This window comes from Misgurnus anguillicaudatus, chromosome 14 (genome assembly GCF_027580225.2).
Source record: "Misgurnus anguillicaudatus chromosome 14, ASM2758022v2, whole genome shotgun sequence".
In the NCBI taxonomy this organism is placed as follows: domain Eukaryota; kingdom Metazoa; phylum Chordata; class Actinopteri; order Cypriniformes; family Cobitidae; genus Misgurnus; species Misgurnus anguillicaudatus.
The window spans coordinates 17,445,511-17,459,936 of NC_073350.2; the positions used below are offsets into that span (position 1 = coordinate 17,445,511).

Below are 14,426 nucleotides of genomic sequence, written 5' to 3' on the forward strand. Positions count from 1 at the left end.
TTGTAAACTGGATTTTTGTTTACCTTTTGACAGTCTTGGGCATGCCAAAGATTGGTAAAAACATTGGCTTTGAAACATTTTTAGTTTTTGTGTAGCATCAGTTTATATTTTTTTTCTCCCTCATTTATTGTTAGTGGCTGTTTTTGCCCCATTGACTTCCATTATAACCACATTTTTTGATTGAAGAGCTATGACACCTTTTTATCATGCTTTTTTAAATGTTGGTGTTTTTTCCTTTTGCTAAGAGGTCAAATTTGTAATTTTTACATTTTGTCACCATGTGGCACTATTAACCCTTTAGTAGCCCTGTGCAAAACAAAGCTTAATTTCTGGCTTGTACATTGAGTTATATGGATTTCCGGCCGAATACTGTTTTGGACAAACACCATTTTATGGGCACAATCTTTCATCGTCACTCCGCTACAGCGAGTGGAAGCTGATAATAGGCTTATTCGACTTCATGTGGCGCCGCAAGAACCGACAGCCGGATGACGTCAAAGTTCCGCGAGAGCGATTTAAAAGCAAACTCATCCGTTTGATTTCGCAAATCACTCTCGCGGTCCTTTGACGTCATCCGGCTGTCGATTCTTGTGGCGCCGCATGAAGTCGAATAAGCCTATTATCAGCTTCCACTCGCTGTAGCGGAGTGACGATGAAAGATTGTGCCCATAAAATGGTGTTTGTCCAAAACAGTATTCGGCCGGAAATTTTATAGAATGAATAAATATGAATTGAAAATAACAAAAAGAGTAATTCATTAATTTCAGAAACAATTTTGTTGTATGACCGTGGCTTTTTTGACTTGCGTTTTTGCAGGAACTGAAAAGGCAGGTGATGTTAAAGCTCCGCTAGAGCGATTTAAAAGCAGACTCCCCGAATGATTTCTCGAATCGCTCTCGCGGTACTTTGACGTCATCTTGCCAGTTCTTGCGGCGCCTGAAGTCGAACACACCTAATGAGACACAGCTATAAGCTAAGTAGTGTGGAACGATTTGACAGATTTGATTGGTCAAACAGGTTAATTAGCAAGTGATTGAGTACAAAAGGTGAGTACAAAAAGCACAACGTGTATCAATCGGATCATAAACCTTTGCAGTTAGGATCTTTTGCTTACTGAATTGGTTTGTCACATACGCAACTGGAATACCACTGCTGTGATGTCGTGGGTTAAGTATCTTTTACTTTTCACGATGGCAGTGAGCTCTTTAGGAGTTGGCCGGGATGCCTTTTCAGACATGGATGTTCCATATGATTCAACTGCTGGGAAACTTGTTATTGGCAACGGGGTTCTGAGCAAGATGTTAAATGATACAGATGAAAGACGAGAACATGGAGAAGGTAAGTTAATCTGGAAACTAGCATTGGCTCTTTTAAATTTGGAGGAAGAAGTTTATTACTTTGCCTTTTTAGCACAATTTCATCTTGCTGAGGCCAAGTTGAAACATCTGGGTCCTTCTGTGCACTGTGGTGATGATGCTATGACACTGCGTGTTCCTGGACCAAGAATGCCCCACTTTCTGGTTGATAGAGGTAACCCTATTCAGCTTGTGTCTCATTTTGTTTTAGTTTTGTGTAATATAACTTGTACAACAATATTCTGAATATTTTCTTTAAATAGGAGATGGGACTAAAGTGCCAGTGTCTGAGCTTCCAGCCAGTTGTGGTTACTCTGTGAAGAGGGTGCGCCGAGATGTTTCACTCGTTGCTCCTTACAGTGGTTGTGGTCATGTCAAACAACAGGTAAAGTATTCAGTAGCTTTATTTTAAGACCGCAAAAGGATCTTTGATAAACTTCCCCTCTTCTGACAGGGTGGCAGTTATGTTCTGCCTCTGCTTATACTGGGGGCACCAGTGCAGATGTCATGCCCGATGACTCCTCCTGCCCTTCCTACAGTTTCTTGCTTCCCTTCTGGAATGGTTATCTCACTTGAACAGAGTTCTGATATTGTTAAGATTAAAGGTATAACTTAATTCTTGAGTGATATAAACAAATATTGAGTGGTTCTTGAGGGTGTTTTTGTTTTCAGTTGATGGATCATGGCAGCCTCTGCTACTAGCATATTCGAAGTGCATGTTCACCTTGGATACTGCTGATGGTGCTCTGGTTGTCAATGCACCATTTAAGGGAACTTGTTGGGAAATCAAGGTGAGAACAGTCCTGTGATCCACCCGGTTTGACACTTGGTGGTTTTTATGTTCCTTTTATAACTTTGGCTTAATTTTTCTCAGGATACTGAAAGACGCCTTCCTATGCTCTTTGGTGGCCGTGAAGTGACACTCACATGCCCTGACACACCACTTACAACTGCTGTACCGCAAGACCCTCAAGTTCCACAGGTGTTTTATCCTTTTCCCTATGGACGACCATGGTATCTCCCGGCACCTACTACAGCGGCTACTACCACTACAACAGCGGCTCCTCAGGATCCTTTTCCCCAGCAACCAGACTACCCATTTGGAAATCCGTGGTGGTATCCTTACCGGGTGCCTGCTACCCAAGCCCCTACCACTACAACAGCTGCTCCTCAGGATCCTTTTCCCCAGCAACCAGACTACCCATTTGGAAATCCATGGTGGTGGTATCCTTACCGGGTGCCTGCTACCCAAGCCCCTACCACTACGACAGCGGCTCCTAAGGATCCTATTCCCCAGCAACCGGACTACCCATTTGGAAATCCATGGTGGTGGTATCCTTACCGGGTGCCTGCTACCCAAGCCCCTACCACTACGACAGCGGCTCCTAAGGATCCTCTTCCCCAGCAACCAGACTACCCATTTGGAAATCCGTGGTGGTATCCTTACCGGGTGCCTGCTACCCAAGCCCCTACCACTACGACAGCGGCTCCTAAGGATCCTTTTCCCCAGCAACCAGACTACCCATTTGGAAATCCATGGTGGTATCCTTACCGGGTGCCTGCTACCCAAGCCCCTACCACTACGACAGCGGCTCCTAAGGATCCTCTTCCCCAGCAACCGATGTTCCCTCTACCAATCTTTGATCCTTTTCACAATCTCCCCAAAGGTGAACCCTTTCCACATCCCCTCCCTTATGGAGTGCCAAAGTTTCCTCCCATCATCCCAGGCTACCCTTTTCCTACACTGCCAACTGATCCAATGCCTGCCCCACCAGCTGATCTCCCAAAGGGTGTGCAATATCCTGCTGGCCAGCCTGACATGTACCCAGGTTACTCATTCTATGGCCCTAAACAAGCAAATTGGCCTTTGCTGCTGGCAGATAACTACCCCTTAAGCAACTGGGGCATGAAGAATTCAGTTTTTGCTCGCAGCCGGAGATCTGTTTCTAGCCGTCAGTCGCCCCTTTCCTACAGCTCTCGCAGATAAAGCTCGAGTTGGATAAGTGAATTGTTCCAGTAGCTTTTCATATAAGCATAAAAGCAGAATTGTGACTCGCTTTCCTTTTCAGGTTCATTTTTAATAAAGCTTGATATGACTTGATTATGGTGTTTTGTCTTGTTGCTTTAAGTATATCTTACCAATGTGATTAACTTGTGCATTTTTAAATAGTAATCTTGCTAACATCTTACAAGGAGCTAGTGTTTTGACTTAATTTATGCTAGAATCAAACTAAAAATATGGTTTCATTGTTCTGGTGAAACTTATGGTCCATGAAAAAGCTCAGGTTACTATAAAATCTTTAAATGGATGTAGTTTTGGCTGGATTTTTAACACCATTTTAGTACATCGATTTTACTGAAATCATATGCAAAAAAGTAATGTCAGGTAGTACAAACTAATTGTTGGATTTGTTTTTAACCCTTATGTGTTGTTGTTGGATGTTTTCATCCGCTAGAGGGATTTTTTTTCTCTTAATTTTGCCACAACTTTATCTCAATTTTATCAAATTGAATGATTTTTGGTGACAACTTATATTTACATTTTTTTTAAGAAAATGCTTTGAATTTTTTTTTAAACTCAACGATAAATTGTGGGTAAATTTACTACCCTTTCGTGTTGTTAGTGGATGAAAACATCCACTAAATTCAACAGCTGTTAAAATTTATCAGAATTTATCATAAATCTGTTAATCAACCCGACTACTGATCAAATCTACCAAATCTTCACAAAAATTCCATGATTTTAACCCTTTAATTGCCAAGTTTATAAGGTGTGTCACTGATTTGGGGGAAAAAAACACATAAAATGACAGATTTTCAATATAAAAAGTGATTGTAAACTGGATTTTTGTTTACCTTTTTCACAGTCTTGGGCATGCCAAAGATTGGTAAAAACATTGGCCTTGAAACATTTTTAGTTTTTGTGTAGCATCAGTTTATATTTTTTTCTCCCTCATTTATTGTTAGTGGCTGTTTTTGCCCCATTGACTTCCATTAAAACCACATTTTTTGATTGAAGAGCTATGACACCTTTTTATCATGCATTTTTGAATGTTGGTGTTTTTTCCTTTTGCTAAGAGGTCAAATTTGTAATTTTTACAGTTTATCACCATGTGGCACTATTAACCCTTTAGTAGCCCTGTGCAAAACAAAGCTTAATTTCTGGCTTGTACATTGAGTTATATGGAGTATAACTCCATAATAAAAGCATATGTGTGTGTGTGTGTGTGTTTGTGTGTGTGTGTGTGTGTGTGTGTGTGTGTACCTGGTAATTATCACGTTGTGGGGACCAATTGTCCCCATAAAGATAGGAATACCAGTGTTTTTGTGACCTCGTGGGGACATTTTGATGTCCCCATGAGGAAACAAGCTTATAAATCAAACAGAATGATGTTTCTTGAAAATGTGAAGTATCACAAAGTTTTCTGTGATGGTTGGGGTTAGGGAATGGGGCAGGTTAGGGGAATAGAATATACAGTTTGTACGGTATAAAATGCATTACGTCTATGGAATGTCCCCACAAAACATGGAAACCAGAATGTGTGTGCGTGCGTGTGTGCCTGTGCGTGCGTGCGTGCAAAAAAGATTTTCTGTAAAAATCTTCTCTGCTTCGGATTTATGAACATCATTTATTATGAACACAAAAACAACTTCAAATAAATTGAACAATGTAGCAAGAGTAGAGGATGGATAGAGAACTAAACAATCAAACTAACTTTTAGTTTGTATGTGTGCAGGTGTGTGTGTTCAGTATTTCCAGCAGCACATCACTTGGTGCTCTCTGCAAGTGTGTCCACCACAACAGATGCAAGTGCTGACATGTTTGTTCTTTGCACCAATTGCATGTTCCCCTCTTCACTCCTGAGCTGCTGGTGCCTGCTGGTGTCTGTGGATTTGTGTCTGGAGAGACAGCTGCAAGAGAATGAATCTCTCTCACCAGTGCAGTAGCAACTGGTGTGCAAGGGTGATGCTCTCTCCTCAATATTGCTGCAGAGATTTTCCCAGGTATTCTAGGAAAGCCTTCTCCCAAACAGCTTTTCACTTCCCTCGTGCATGAGTTGCTGTCCCTCCAGACAAACTTGCAGAGAGCACCAAGTGATATGCTGCACTGTAAAAAATCCAATTAATGAAATGTTGAAAGGGCAAAAATATATAAGTTAAACCAATTTTCTTGTTTGGGCTTAGTTGAGTAGACATATTATTTTAAGTTTACATAAATCTGTGTTTAAAACATTAAGTGAATTGTTATTTTCAAATTCAGTCAACATTCAGAATGGCTATGTTGACTGAACTAATTAGGACAAATCTGGTCAATATGTGGACTTATGACAGCTATGTTTCCTGACAACAAAATGCTCATAAAATTACTGTTATTTGGTAACAAAATGTAATTTTAAGAGTTGTTCAGGCGTGAATGTATGTGCTTTAAGTTTAAATATGCGGTCGGTTAATATAGATAGCGTCTATTTAAAAATGTGCTCGGACACTTTCGGACGGAGAAGAGCTCCAGAAAATCACAGACACTTAGCTCACACCCCGCCCAGCGCAGCCTCGCCTCGGCAAGCCCATCAGAAATCGACTACTGGCTCTAATATCTCTGTGGCGTTTAAACATGCGATTTAATTCATTTTAATATCTTATACTTAATAATAAAAGGTTTACCGGTATGTTTTAAATCATATTTTAGGATTGCACTTAAATGATATCGCTGTTGAATGATATTTCATATCTTTCACATTTGTTATAACTGGGCTGCGTACTGCCTGCGAATTTGAACTTCAGAGCTGAAGGTGCGAGTGGAGAAATAGTCCCAATATCATAACAATCTTAAAACTTCTAAATATACCCGTGTGTGTACCCGTGTGCGTGCGTGTGTGCGCGCGCGCGTACTCGCGCGTGTGTATGTATGTATGTATGCGCGTGCGTCTGTGTATTTTGAATTTAAAATGTTATAACTCGGAAGGATCTGGATCACAGGTAATTTCCTCTGAGATCAATCCGCACGCAACAGCTGGAATCACTTACTGATTCACACAAGGAAGGACACAAGTCAGCCGTTTCCTCAAGTTCACGTCAGGTAAGTGTTTGTAATTAAATGTTAATTTTAGAATATATTAATTGGCAAAGACGCAAATACTCGACGTTTTTGTAATGATATTTTTGTAAATATATATTAGAAGTGTGTTATGTTGTGTCCGAAGTAAAGTGGAGCTATTTTAGTTAAGATAAAAAGCCTGGATATAGGGTTGGTTTACCGAACAGAGTTTAGAACTCGGTCTTTATTATAACTGGGACATTTTTACAAACAAACCTTATATAATACAATACTGGCGTGCATTTTGAGACAAAACAATAGCACTCATATGTTAAGAGATGTCAGTAAGTTATTTTAGTCAGTGAAAAGCCCTGTCCGAGAAAACCGCCCACTAGTGTTTAATTATGTGTGATGGCTGAGGGAAATTTGGCCTAACATTAACGTTATTAAGGGAATAAAGTCTTTCACCGTCAAACTTTATTATATTAAACATGTTATTTATGTATGTGTGTGTGTTTATATTCCTCTGTTTATCAAACCAGAGCGGAGATGATGTGAGAGGCAGACCAGAAGGATACATAGCGAGACAGTCTCCGCTTGGACTGGCTGAGGAAAGTCTCCTACTAAATGGCCCTGGAGATGTTCTGACTGACTTTGGAGGCTTTTTGGACTGTTTTATGCCCTCTATTTAAAGAAGACTTAATTCTTTATGTTCAGTCTGTATGATAAGTGAATAAGTGAATAAAAAGCTTTTGTTTTTATGTGACTGAAGTTAATTATTTTGATTACAACACCAGCATAAATTATTTGGTAAATCATTTAAAAATGTTATTAAAAAAATCCCAAATAATAAATATTAATTGAAGTAACACATAAAACATTGAGTAAATACTTAAATTTTAATTGACAGAGTCTTTGCTGTAAGTTTTTAAAGATTCAATTGATTAAAACATTTTAGTTGAATGAACTATAAAGCTAATTGAGCCAACATACTTTTTTATATTTGAGTCAAATTTGGGCCAACTAAAAAACATCAATCTAGGTAACACTTTGGAGACAGAAATTGAGTGAACGTAAAATTTCTGTGGAACTAGTTACTAAAAAATAATTCATTGAGCCAACAATTTATTTTTTACAGTGTGCAAGTCCTGTTGGAATGACTAAACACTTATGTGTTCATAATAATGATGTTCATAAATCTAATGTCTAATGCAGAGAAGATTTTTACAGAATATCTTTTTTCATGCACATACTCACACTGTAAAAAAAATTGCCTCCCTAACTCAAAATTTTCTAGTGACTGGTAACATTGACATTTTTCACTTGGGCCAATAGATTTTCTGTGAATGGAATTTTATCAATTGTGGCAACGATCTTTAAACATTAGCTCAATAGAAAATAACAGGTTGAGCCAATTGAAATTAAGAAACCATGTTTTTTGCCCAATTAACTTTTTAAAATTGTGGTAGCATTCTTTTTTTAATTTACCCAATCTGAAAATGTATATTGGTAAAATGATATTGGTAAGGAACCATGCTGAATTGTTTATTTCCCATTGTCCTAATAGAAAAAGAAACACACAAACTATTTTGTAACATTTTATTCATTTTTTATTTATTTGTAATACCTTAAAATTGTAGACATACAGAAATGGTCTGCATACAATTGCACAGTAGACATTAGAAAATAATTATTTTTAATAAAAAGTTTAGAAAATATATTTTACAAATATCTCCAAAAACACCAATATAAAAGTGGGGATAGTTCCTCACCCAAAGTTAATCACAATTTCACTTGAATTTAACATTCTCACACGAAGTAAGAGCTTATGAAACTACTTTAAACACTTAAACATTTAAACAATGCCTCATAACAGTTTAACATTAAACACCTAAAACATTCTACAAATTGAAGGCATAAAGTCTCACAAATTTTTCAGCACAACCAGCTCACTGGAAATGAATCTTGACATGGATCAGAAACTGCTCAGTGTTTCACGAATTCCTATTTTCATGTCACGTGTGTAAATCACCAAAGCCTTGCTACTCTGTAAGAAGTAAAAAAGTATCACTCAGTGTACATGTACCAAATGAAGACAATGTAATAAATAAAACCAGATCAATATAGAATATCCTCAAAGTTTAAACTTCTGAACATAGAAAAACGGCTGCTATTAGCTATATTGCTGTTCAACATTATGAAAATACTACAGTTTTAATATAGAAGTACAGTTATTTTGGTATTGGAAAATTTTAATTACTATAGTTTCACTTAAAATATCCTTTAGTGAGACTATGGTAAATGTGTGGTTATATTATCCAACACAAACAATAGTAAAACTATGGTTAATTTTTTAAGGGCGAATTGTTCAAGCATACCTATACTAATGTTAAGCGCTACTTCGTGTTGGTTTTATATTCGATTACCTACAGTTACAGTACAGTCAACGCGCTGATTATTTAAACATCTCGTCCGTTTTGGGAGGTGTCCTTGCACTTATTTGAGACTCGCGCCGTTGAGTATAACCGGAAGCTTTACAACACCAGCTGAGAGAGAGAGCGTCCTTGGCCCTGTCCCAAATGGCGCACTTCATGTGGACTTTTGGTCTCGTGGCTTTAAATTGCGCGTGCTCGCTTAGTCCATGAGTCCGTAGGGTGTCCCATCTGTCATTTTTACGCTTTGAAGTGTGCTCTTCACCGCCTCCTTTGCCCCCTTGATGCGGTCTTCAGCGAAGCCCGCACTGCAGCAGGCTTTGCGCACTTTACCAACCCAGAAGTCCTTGCGAAAGAGCAATCAGACCAATCAGACGACGGAAGGGAGGAGCTCACACTGACGGGCAACTTCTCTACCTATTTCCGGTGTGACGCTCGAGTTTGTCCCAAAATACGACTCCGGTCCTGTCCCAAATGGCACACTCCGGACTTGTGGTCCTCCTCAGAGTCCACACTTTGATGACATCACGTAGTCCAGACTTTAGGGACCCTTGATGCGAGTCCACGTGGGTTCAACGGAGTTGTATTTTGGGACAGACTCGAGCGTCACACCGGAAATAGGTAGAGAAGTTGCCCGTCAGTGTGAGCTCCTCCCTTCCGTCGTCTGATTGGTCTGATTGCTCTTTTGCAAGGACTTCTGGGTTGGTAAAGTGCGTGAAGCCTGCTGCAGTGCGGGCTTCGCTTAAGACCGCATCAAGGGGGCAAAGGAGGTGTGATGAGCACGCTTCAAAGCATAAAAATGACAGATGGGACACCCTATGGACTCATGGACTAAGCGAGCAGGCGCAATTTAAGACCACGAGACCGAAAGTCCACATGAAGTGCGCCATTTGGGACAGGGCCACACTTGGTACGAGCTTAGTTCGTCCCCTCTATCTCCGTTGGGATCTGGCCACTTTTCTTGATAACGCTTTAAGTTTATCAACAGACGTTACTAGTCACTGTGCCAAGGTCACCCACACAATCTCTCTCTCCCTCTCTCTCTCTCTTTCTCTCTCTCTCTCTCTCTCTCTCTCTGCATATCGTATTGATTTTTACGTTTTAAGTATCTTTAAAATACAGTGTCCTGTAAAATGCTGGTTTCTGTAATACAGTGTTAAAGGATTAGTTCACACAAAAATGGAAATTTCCTAATCATGTACTCCTCCCACTGCCATCCAGGATCTTTTTTTCTTTAGTGGAAAATAAATAGTTTTTTAAAGAAAATCATTTCAGGATGTTTTCTTAATGGACTTCAATGCCAACTCAGTTGTTTGCTCTTGTTTCCTCAAAAACAAAACAAAATGCAGCATGATTAAACATGCAATTTGTAAATTTTCTACACTAGTTCTCAATCACAAGTTCACAACAATGGAAGTAAACACATGCTTTTGATGGCGTCGTAAAGTTGCAAAGTGTGTTGCAAAGTGTATATGTCAAATCAGTAAATAAACTCCCTTTGCAATTGTGACAGTGGTGTCATTTTTGTTTAATGTAGAACCTCTTTAATACATTTTATCAGTTTTTTGAAGGTCCCAGAGTGAAGACATGTAGGCACTCTCAGACTCGAATACGGGACTCGAGACTCGACTCGAACACTGGGGACTTGAGACTCGACTCGGACTCAAACTCTGGTAATGGTGACTCGACTTGGACTCGACTCGGACTCTTCTTTGGTGACTCGGACTTGGACTCGAACACTGGGACTCGAGACTCGACTCGGTCTCGACATTTGGTGACTCGACTACAACACTGTCTGAAATTGACTTTTAACCTATGCATTTAACCTACCTCTACTTGGAAACTGGAATAAACTTTTGTCTGTGATATAAAATTCATAAATAAACTTCAAAACATTTTGTATAAAATGGCAACATTCTATTTTCACATTGGTTGTACCATCTGACAAAGAAGCCTAAACCTGTATTTTTTTAGTATGTGAGGAAAATCTACAAACTTAATTTAACCATAAAGACCATGAGGGTTTTTACTTGTTAACTTCTTAATAAAGGCCCACGATTGCAGTTGTACTTCCTTTGACAAGTTCTTCTTCTTCTTCTTCTTCTTCTTTCGTTTTCTGGCGGACTGGTGAACTAAGCACATACCGCCACCTACTGTTCCGTATTTCCATTTCCTCATTTCTTATGCATTATGGAAAAAAAAAAGAAAAAAAGAAAAAAAAAAACAGAATTCCGGTATAAGCTGAACAAGTTCTTCTTCTTCTTCTTCTTCTTCTGGTGTTTTATGGCGGTTTGGCAAACCAACGAAAAATACTCACAAGTTAATGAGACACAGGTGAAATTAACAAGCTAAGTGTGGAATGATTTGACAGATTTGATTGGTCAACCAGGATAATTATCAAGTGATTGAGTACAAAAGGGGAGTACAAATAGCATAGCTTGTCTTAGTGAGATCATGAACCGTTGTAGTTAGGATCTTTTGCTTACTGAATTGGTTTGTCACACAGTTGACTGGAATACCACTGCTGTGATGCCGTGGGTTAAGTATCTTTTACTTTTCACAATGGCTGTGATGGTAGTGAGCTCTTTAGGAGTTGGCCGGGATGCCTTTTCAGACATTGATGTTCCGTATGATTCAACTGCTAGTAGTAAAATCACTTTTGGGAGACTTATTATTGGCAACGGGGTTCAGAGTAAAATGTTAAATGATACAGATGAAAGACGAGAACATGGAGAAGGTAAGTTAATCTGGAAACTTGCATTGGCTCTTTTTTAAATTTGGAGCAAGAAGTTTATTACTTTGCCTTTTTAGCACAATTTCATCTTGCTGAGGCCAAGTTGAAACATCTGGGTCCTTCTGTGCACTGTGGTGATGATGCTATGACACTGCGTGTTCCTGGACCAAGAATGCCCCACTTTCTTGTTGATAGAGGTAACCCTATTCAGCTTGTGTCTCATTTTGTCATAGTTTTGTGTAATATAACTTATACAACAATATTCTGAATATTTTCTTTAAATAGGAGATGGGACTAAAGTGCCAGTGTCTGAGATTCCAGCCAGTTGTGGTTACTCTGTGAAGAGGGTGCGCCGGGATGTTTCACTCGTTGCTCCTTACAGTGGTTGTGGTCATGTCAAACAACAGGTAAAGTATTCAGTAGCTTTATTTTAAGACCGCAAAAGGATCTTTGATAAACTTCCCCTCTTCTGACAGGGTGGCAGTTATGTTCTGCCTCTGCTTATACTGGGGGCACCAGTGCAGATGTCATGCCCGATGACTCCTCCTGCCCTTCCTACAGTTTCTTGCTTCCCTTCTGGAATGGTTATCTCACTTGAACAGAGATCTGATATTGTTAAGATTAAAGGTATAACTTAATTCTTGAGTGATATAAACAAATATTGAGTGGTTCTTGAGAGTGTTTTTGTTTTCAGTTGATGGATCATGGCAGCCTCTGCTACTAGCATATTCTAAGTGCATGTTCACCTTGGATACTGCTGATGGTGCTCTGGTTGTCAATGCACCATTTAAGGGAACTTGTTGGGAAATCAAGGTAAGCACTAGCAGTCCTGTCATCCGTGTTTGACTTTCTTTTTACATGGTCCTGTTATAACTTTGACTCTAAATTCTGGAAGCATTACTTAAAAAAATATTTCTCAGGATACTGAAAGACGCCTTCCTATGCTCTATGGTGGTCATGAAGTGATTCTCACATGCCCTGACACACCACCTACAACTGCAGTACCTCAAGACCCTCAAGGTCCACAGGTGTTTTATCCTTTTCCCTATGGACGACCATGGTATCTCCCGGCACCTACTACAGCGGCTACTACCACTACAACAGCGGCTCCTCAGGATCCTTTTCCCCAACAACAGAACTACCCATTTGGAAATCCATGGTGGTGGCCTCCTCGGGTGCCTGCTACCCAAGCCCCTACCACTACAACAGCAGTTCCTCAGGATCCTTTTCCCCAACAACAGAACTACCCATTTGGAAACCCATGGTGGTGGCTTCCCCGGGTGCCTGCTACCCAAGCCCCTACCACTACAACAGCAGCTCCTCAGGATCCTTTTCCCCAGCAACAGAACTACCCATTTGGAAACCCATGGTGGTGGCTTCCCCGGGTGCCTGCTACCCAAGCCCCTTCCACTACAACAGCAGCTCCTCAGTATCCTTTTCCCCAGCAACAGAACTACCCATTTGGAAATCCATGGTGGTGGTATCCTTACCAGGTGCCTGCTACCCAAGCCCCTACCACTACGACAGCGGCTCCTCAGGATCCTCTTCCCCAGCAACCGATGTTCCCTCTACCAATCTTTGATCCTTTTCACAATCTCCCCAAAGGTGAACCCTTTCCACATCCCCTCCCTTATGGAGTGCCAAAGTTTCCTCCCATCATCCCAGGCTACCCTTTTCCTACACTGCCAACTGATCCAATGCCTGCCCCACCAGCTGATCTCCCAAAGGGTGTGCAATATCCTGCTGCCCAGCCTGACATGTACCCAGGTTACTCATTCTATGGCCCTAAACAAGCGAATTGGCCGTTGCTGCTGGCAGATAACTACCCCTTAAGCAACTGGGGCATGAAGGATTCAGTTTTTGCTCGCAGCCGTAGATCTGTGTCTAGCGGTCAGTTGCCCCTTTCCTACAGGTCTCGCAGATAAAGCTGTTGAGTTTTAAGTAAAGCAGTCCAGTAGCTTTTATTTAGTAATGAATTAAGATTAGTGACTCCCTGTTTCTTTTCAGGTTCATGTATAATAAAGCTTTGTGACTTGATTATGGTGTTTTGTCTTATGTGGATTTCAGTATATTTAGTCTCTCTCTGATATCATGTGATTGACTTGTGCCCTTCTAGACCATTAATGCAGAAGTAATTCATTATTTTGCTACCTTTTCTTACAATCAACTACTCCCTTAAATTTTTACTGTAGACTCAAACTAAAAATGTGCCTCATTGTTGTGGCAAGACTTTGTATATGGGTTAATTGGATGTTATGCACAGTTTAGTTCAGGAACAACATTTAGTTTATTGAACCACATTGTAGTCAGTTGTAGTTGGTAGGTTTTTGTAGTACAACCAATCATTGTGTAATGCAGGGAGATACCTGTATACACCAGGACTTAAACACACAGTTTTGCTATGTGAAAATGGGTTTTGGTTTAAAAATGTACTATTAAAAATAACTTTCGAAAACTGAAACTAGAATTCCACAATGTTAGCTTGCATTAAAACTAAAATTATTAGCTAAATTAGAAGCTTATTAAAATTACTTGACTGACTTGGAGGCATTCATATCGCTTTTACCACTTGACCACTGCATTGAATTTACATTTATCTTACTACTTGCATGCTGGAATGAGCTTTGGCCTGTGATATCAGACTCGTTAATGTACTTGAACGTGTTTGATATAATTGCAATCTTTCTGTGTACCACCTGACAGGGAAGCCTACCCATTACATTAAAGTGGGTATATTCAGTATTTGAGGAAAAAACTACAACCTTCATTCAGCCATAAAGATCATATGGGGTTCACAGAATAATGCAATTTTTTGCTGTTTATACTTAAAAGGGTCCATAATTGTAGTTTTTGTTGGACATCCAACATTA

The 14,426-nt window shown here is 39.9% G+C and overlaps 2 protein-coding genes and 1 long non-coding RNA gene across 3 annotated transcripts; all 3 read left to right on the plus strand.

Moving 5' to 3' along the window:
• The first annotated feature begins 1,071 nt into the window (after positions 1-1,071).
• On the plus strand, positions 1,072-3,456 carry LOC129427640 (uncharacterized). Its single transcript, XM_055184262.2, has 6 exons — positions 1,072-1,338; positions 1,411-1,530; positions 1,619-1,740; positions 1,810-1,960; positions 2,028-2,146; positions 2,230-3,456. The coding sequence occupies exons 1-6, from the start codon at positions 1,158-1,160 to the stop codon at positions 3,340-3,342; spliced, it is 1,806 nt and encodes a 601-aa protein (XP_055040237.2). The 5' UTR covers positions 1,072-1,157; the 3' UTR covers positions 3,343-3,456.
• A 1,996-nt stretch (positions 3,457-5,452) lies between these two features.
• LOC141369550 (uncharacterized) lies at positions 5,453-7,151 on the plus strand. The gene is made up of 2 exons (XR_012373349.1): positions 5,453-6,432; positions 6,933-7,151. It is a non-coding gene; the product is annotated as an uncharacterized lncRNA (long non-coding RNA).
• Positions 7,152-11,258: 4,107 nt separating this feature from the next.
• LOC129427639 (uncharacterized) lies at positions 11,259-13,593 on the plus strand. Its single transcript, XM_055184261.2, has 6 exons — positions 11,259-11,559; positions 11,634-11,753; positions 11,842-11,963; positions 12,033-12,183; positions 12,251-12,369; positions 12,477-13,593. Exons 1-6 carry the CDS (start codon positions 11,352-11,354, stop codon positions 13,479-13,481), a joined length of 1,725 nt encoding a protein of 574 aa, XP_055040236.2. The 5' UTR covers positions 11,259-11,351; the 3' UTR covers positions 13,482-13,593.
• The last annotated feature ends 833 nt before the right edge of the window (positions 13,594-14,426 follow it).

Bases quoted from the DNA above. Each gene is read 5' to 3' on its own strand.
- LOC129427640 (XM_055184262.2), top strand. From the start codon at position 1,158: ATGTCGTGGGTTAAGTATCTTTTACTTTTCACGATGGCAGTGAGCTCT. The intron at 1,741-1,809 runs GTAAAGTATTCA...CTCTTCTGACAG, and splicing joins GTGGTCATGTCAAACAACAG to GGTGGCAGTTATGTTCTGCC. The intron at 1,961-2,027 runs GTATAACTTAAT...TTTTGTTTTCAG, and splicing joins TGATATTGTTAAGATTAAAG to TTGATGGATCATGGCAGCCT.
- LOC129427639 (XM_055184261.2), top strand. From the start codon at position 11,352: ATGCCGTGGGTTAAGTATCTTTTACTTTTCACAATGGCTGTGATGGTA. The intron at 11,964-12,032 runs GTAAAGTATTCA...CTCTTCTGACAG, and splicing joins GTGGTCATGTCAAACAACAG to GGTGGCAGTTATGTTCTGCC. The intron at 12,370-12,476 runs GTAAGCACTAGC...AATATTTCTCAG, and splicing joins GAACTTGTTGGGAAATCAAG to GATACTGAAAGACGCCTTCC.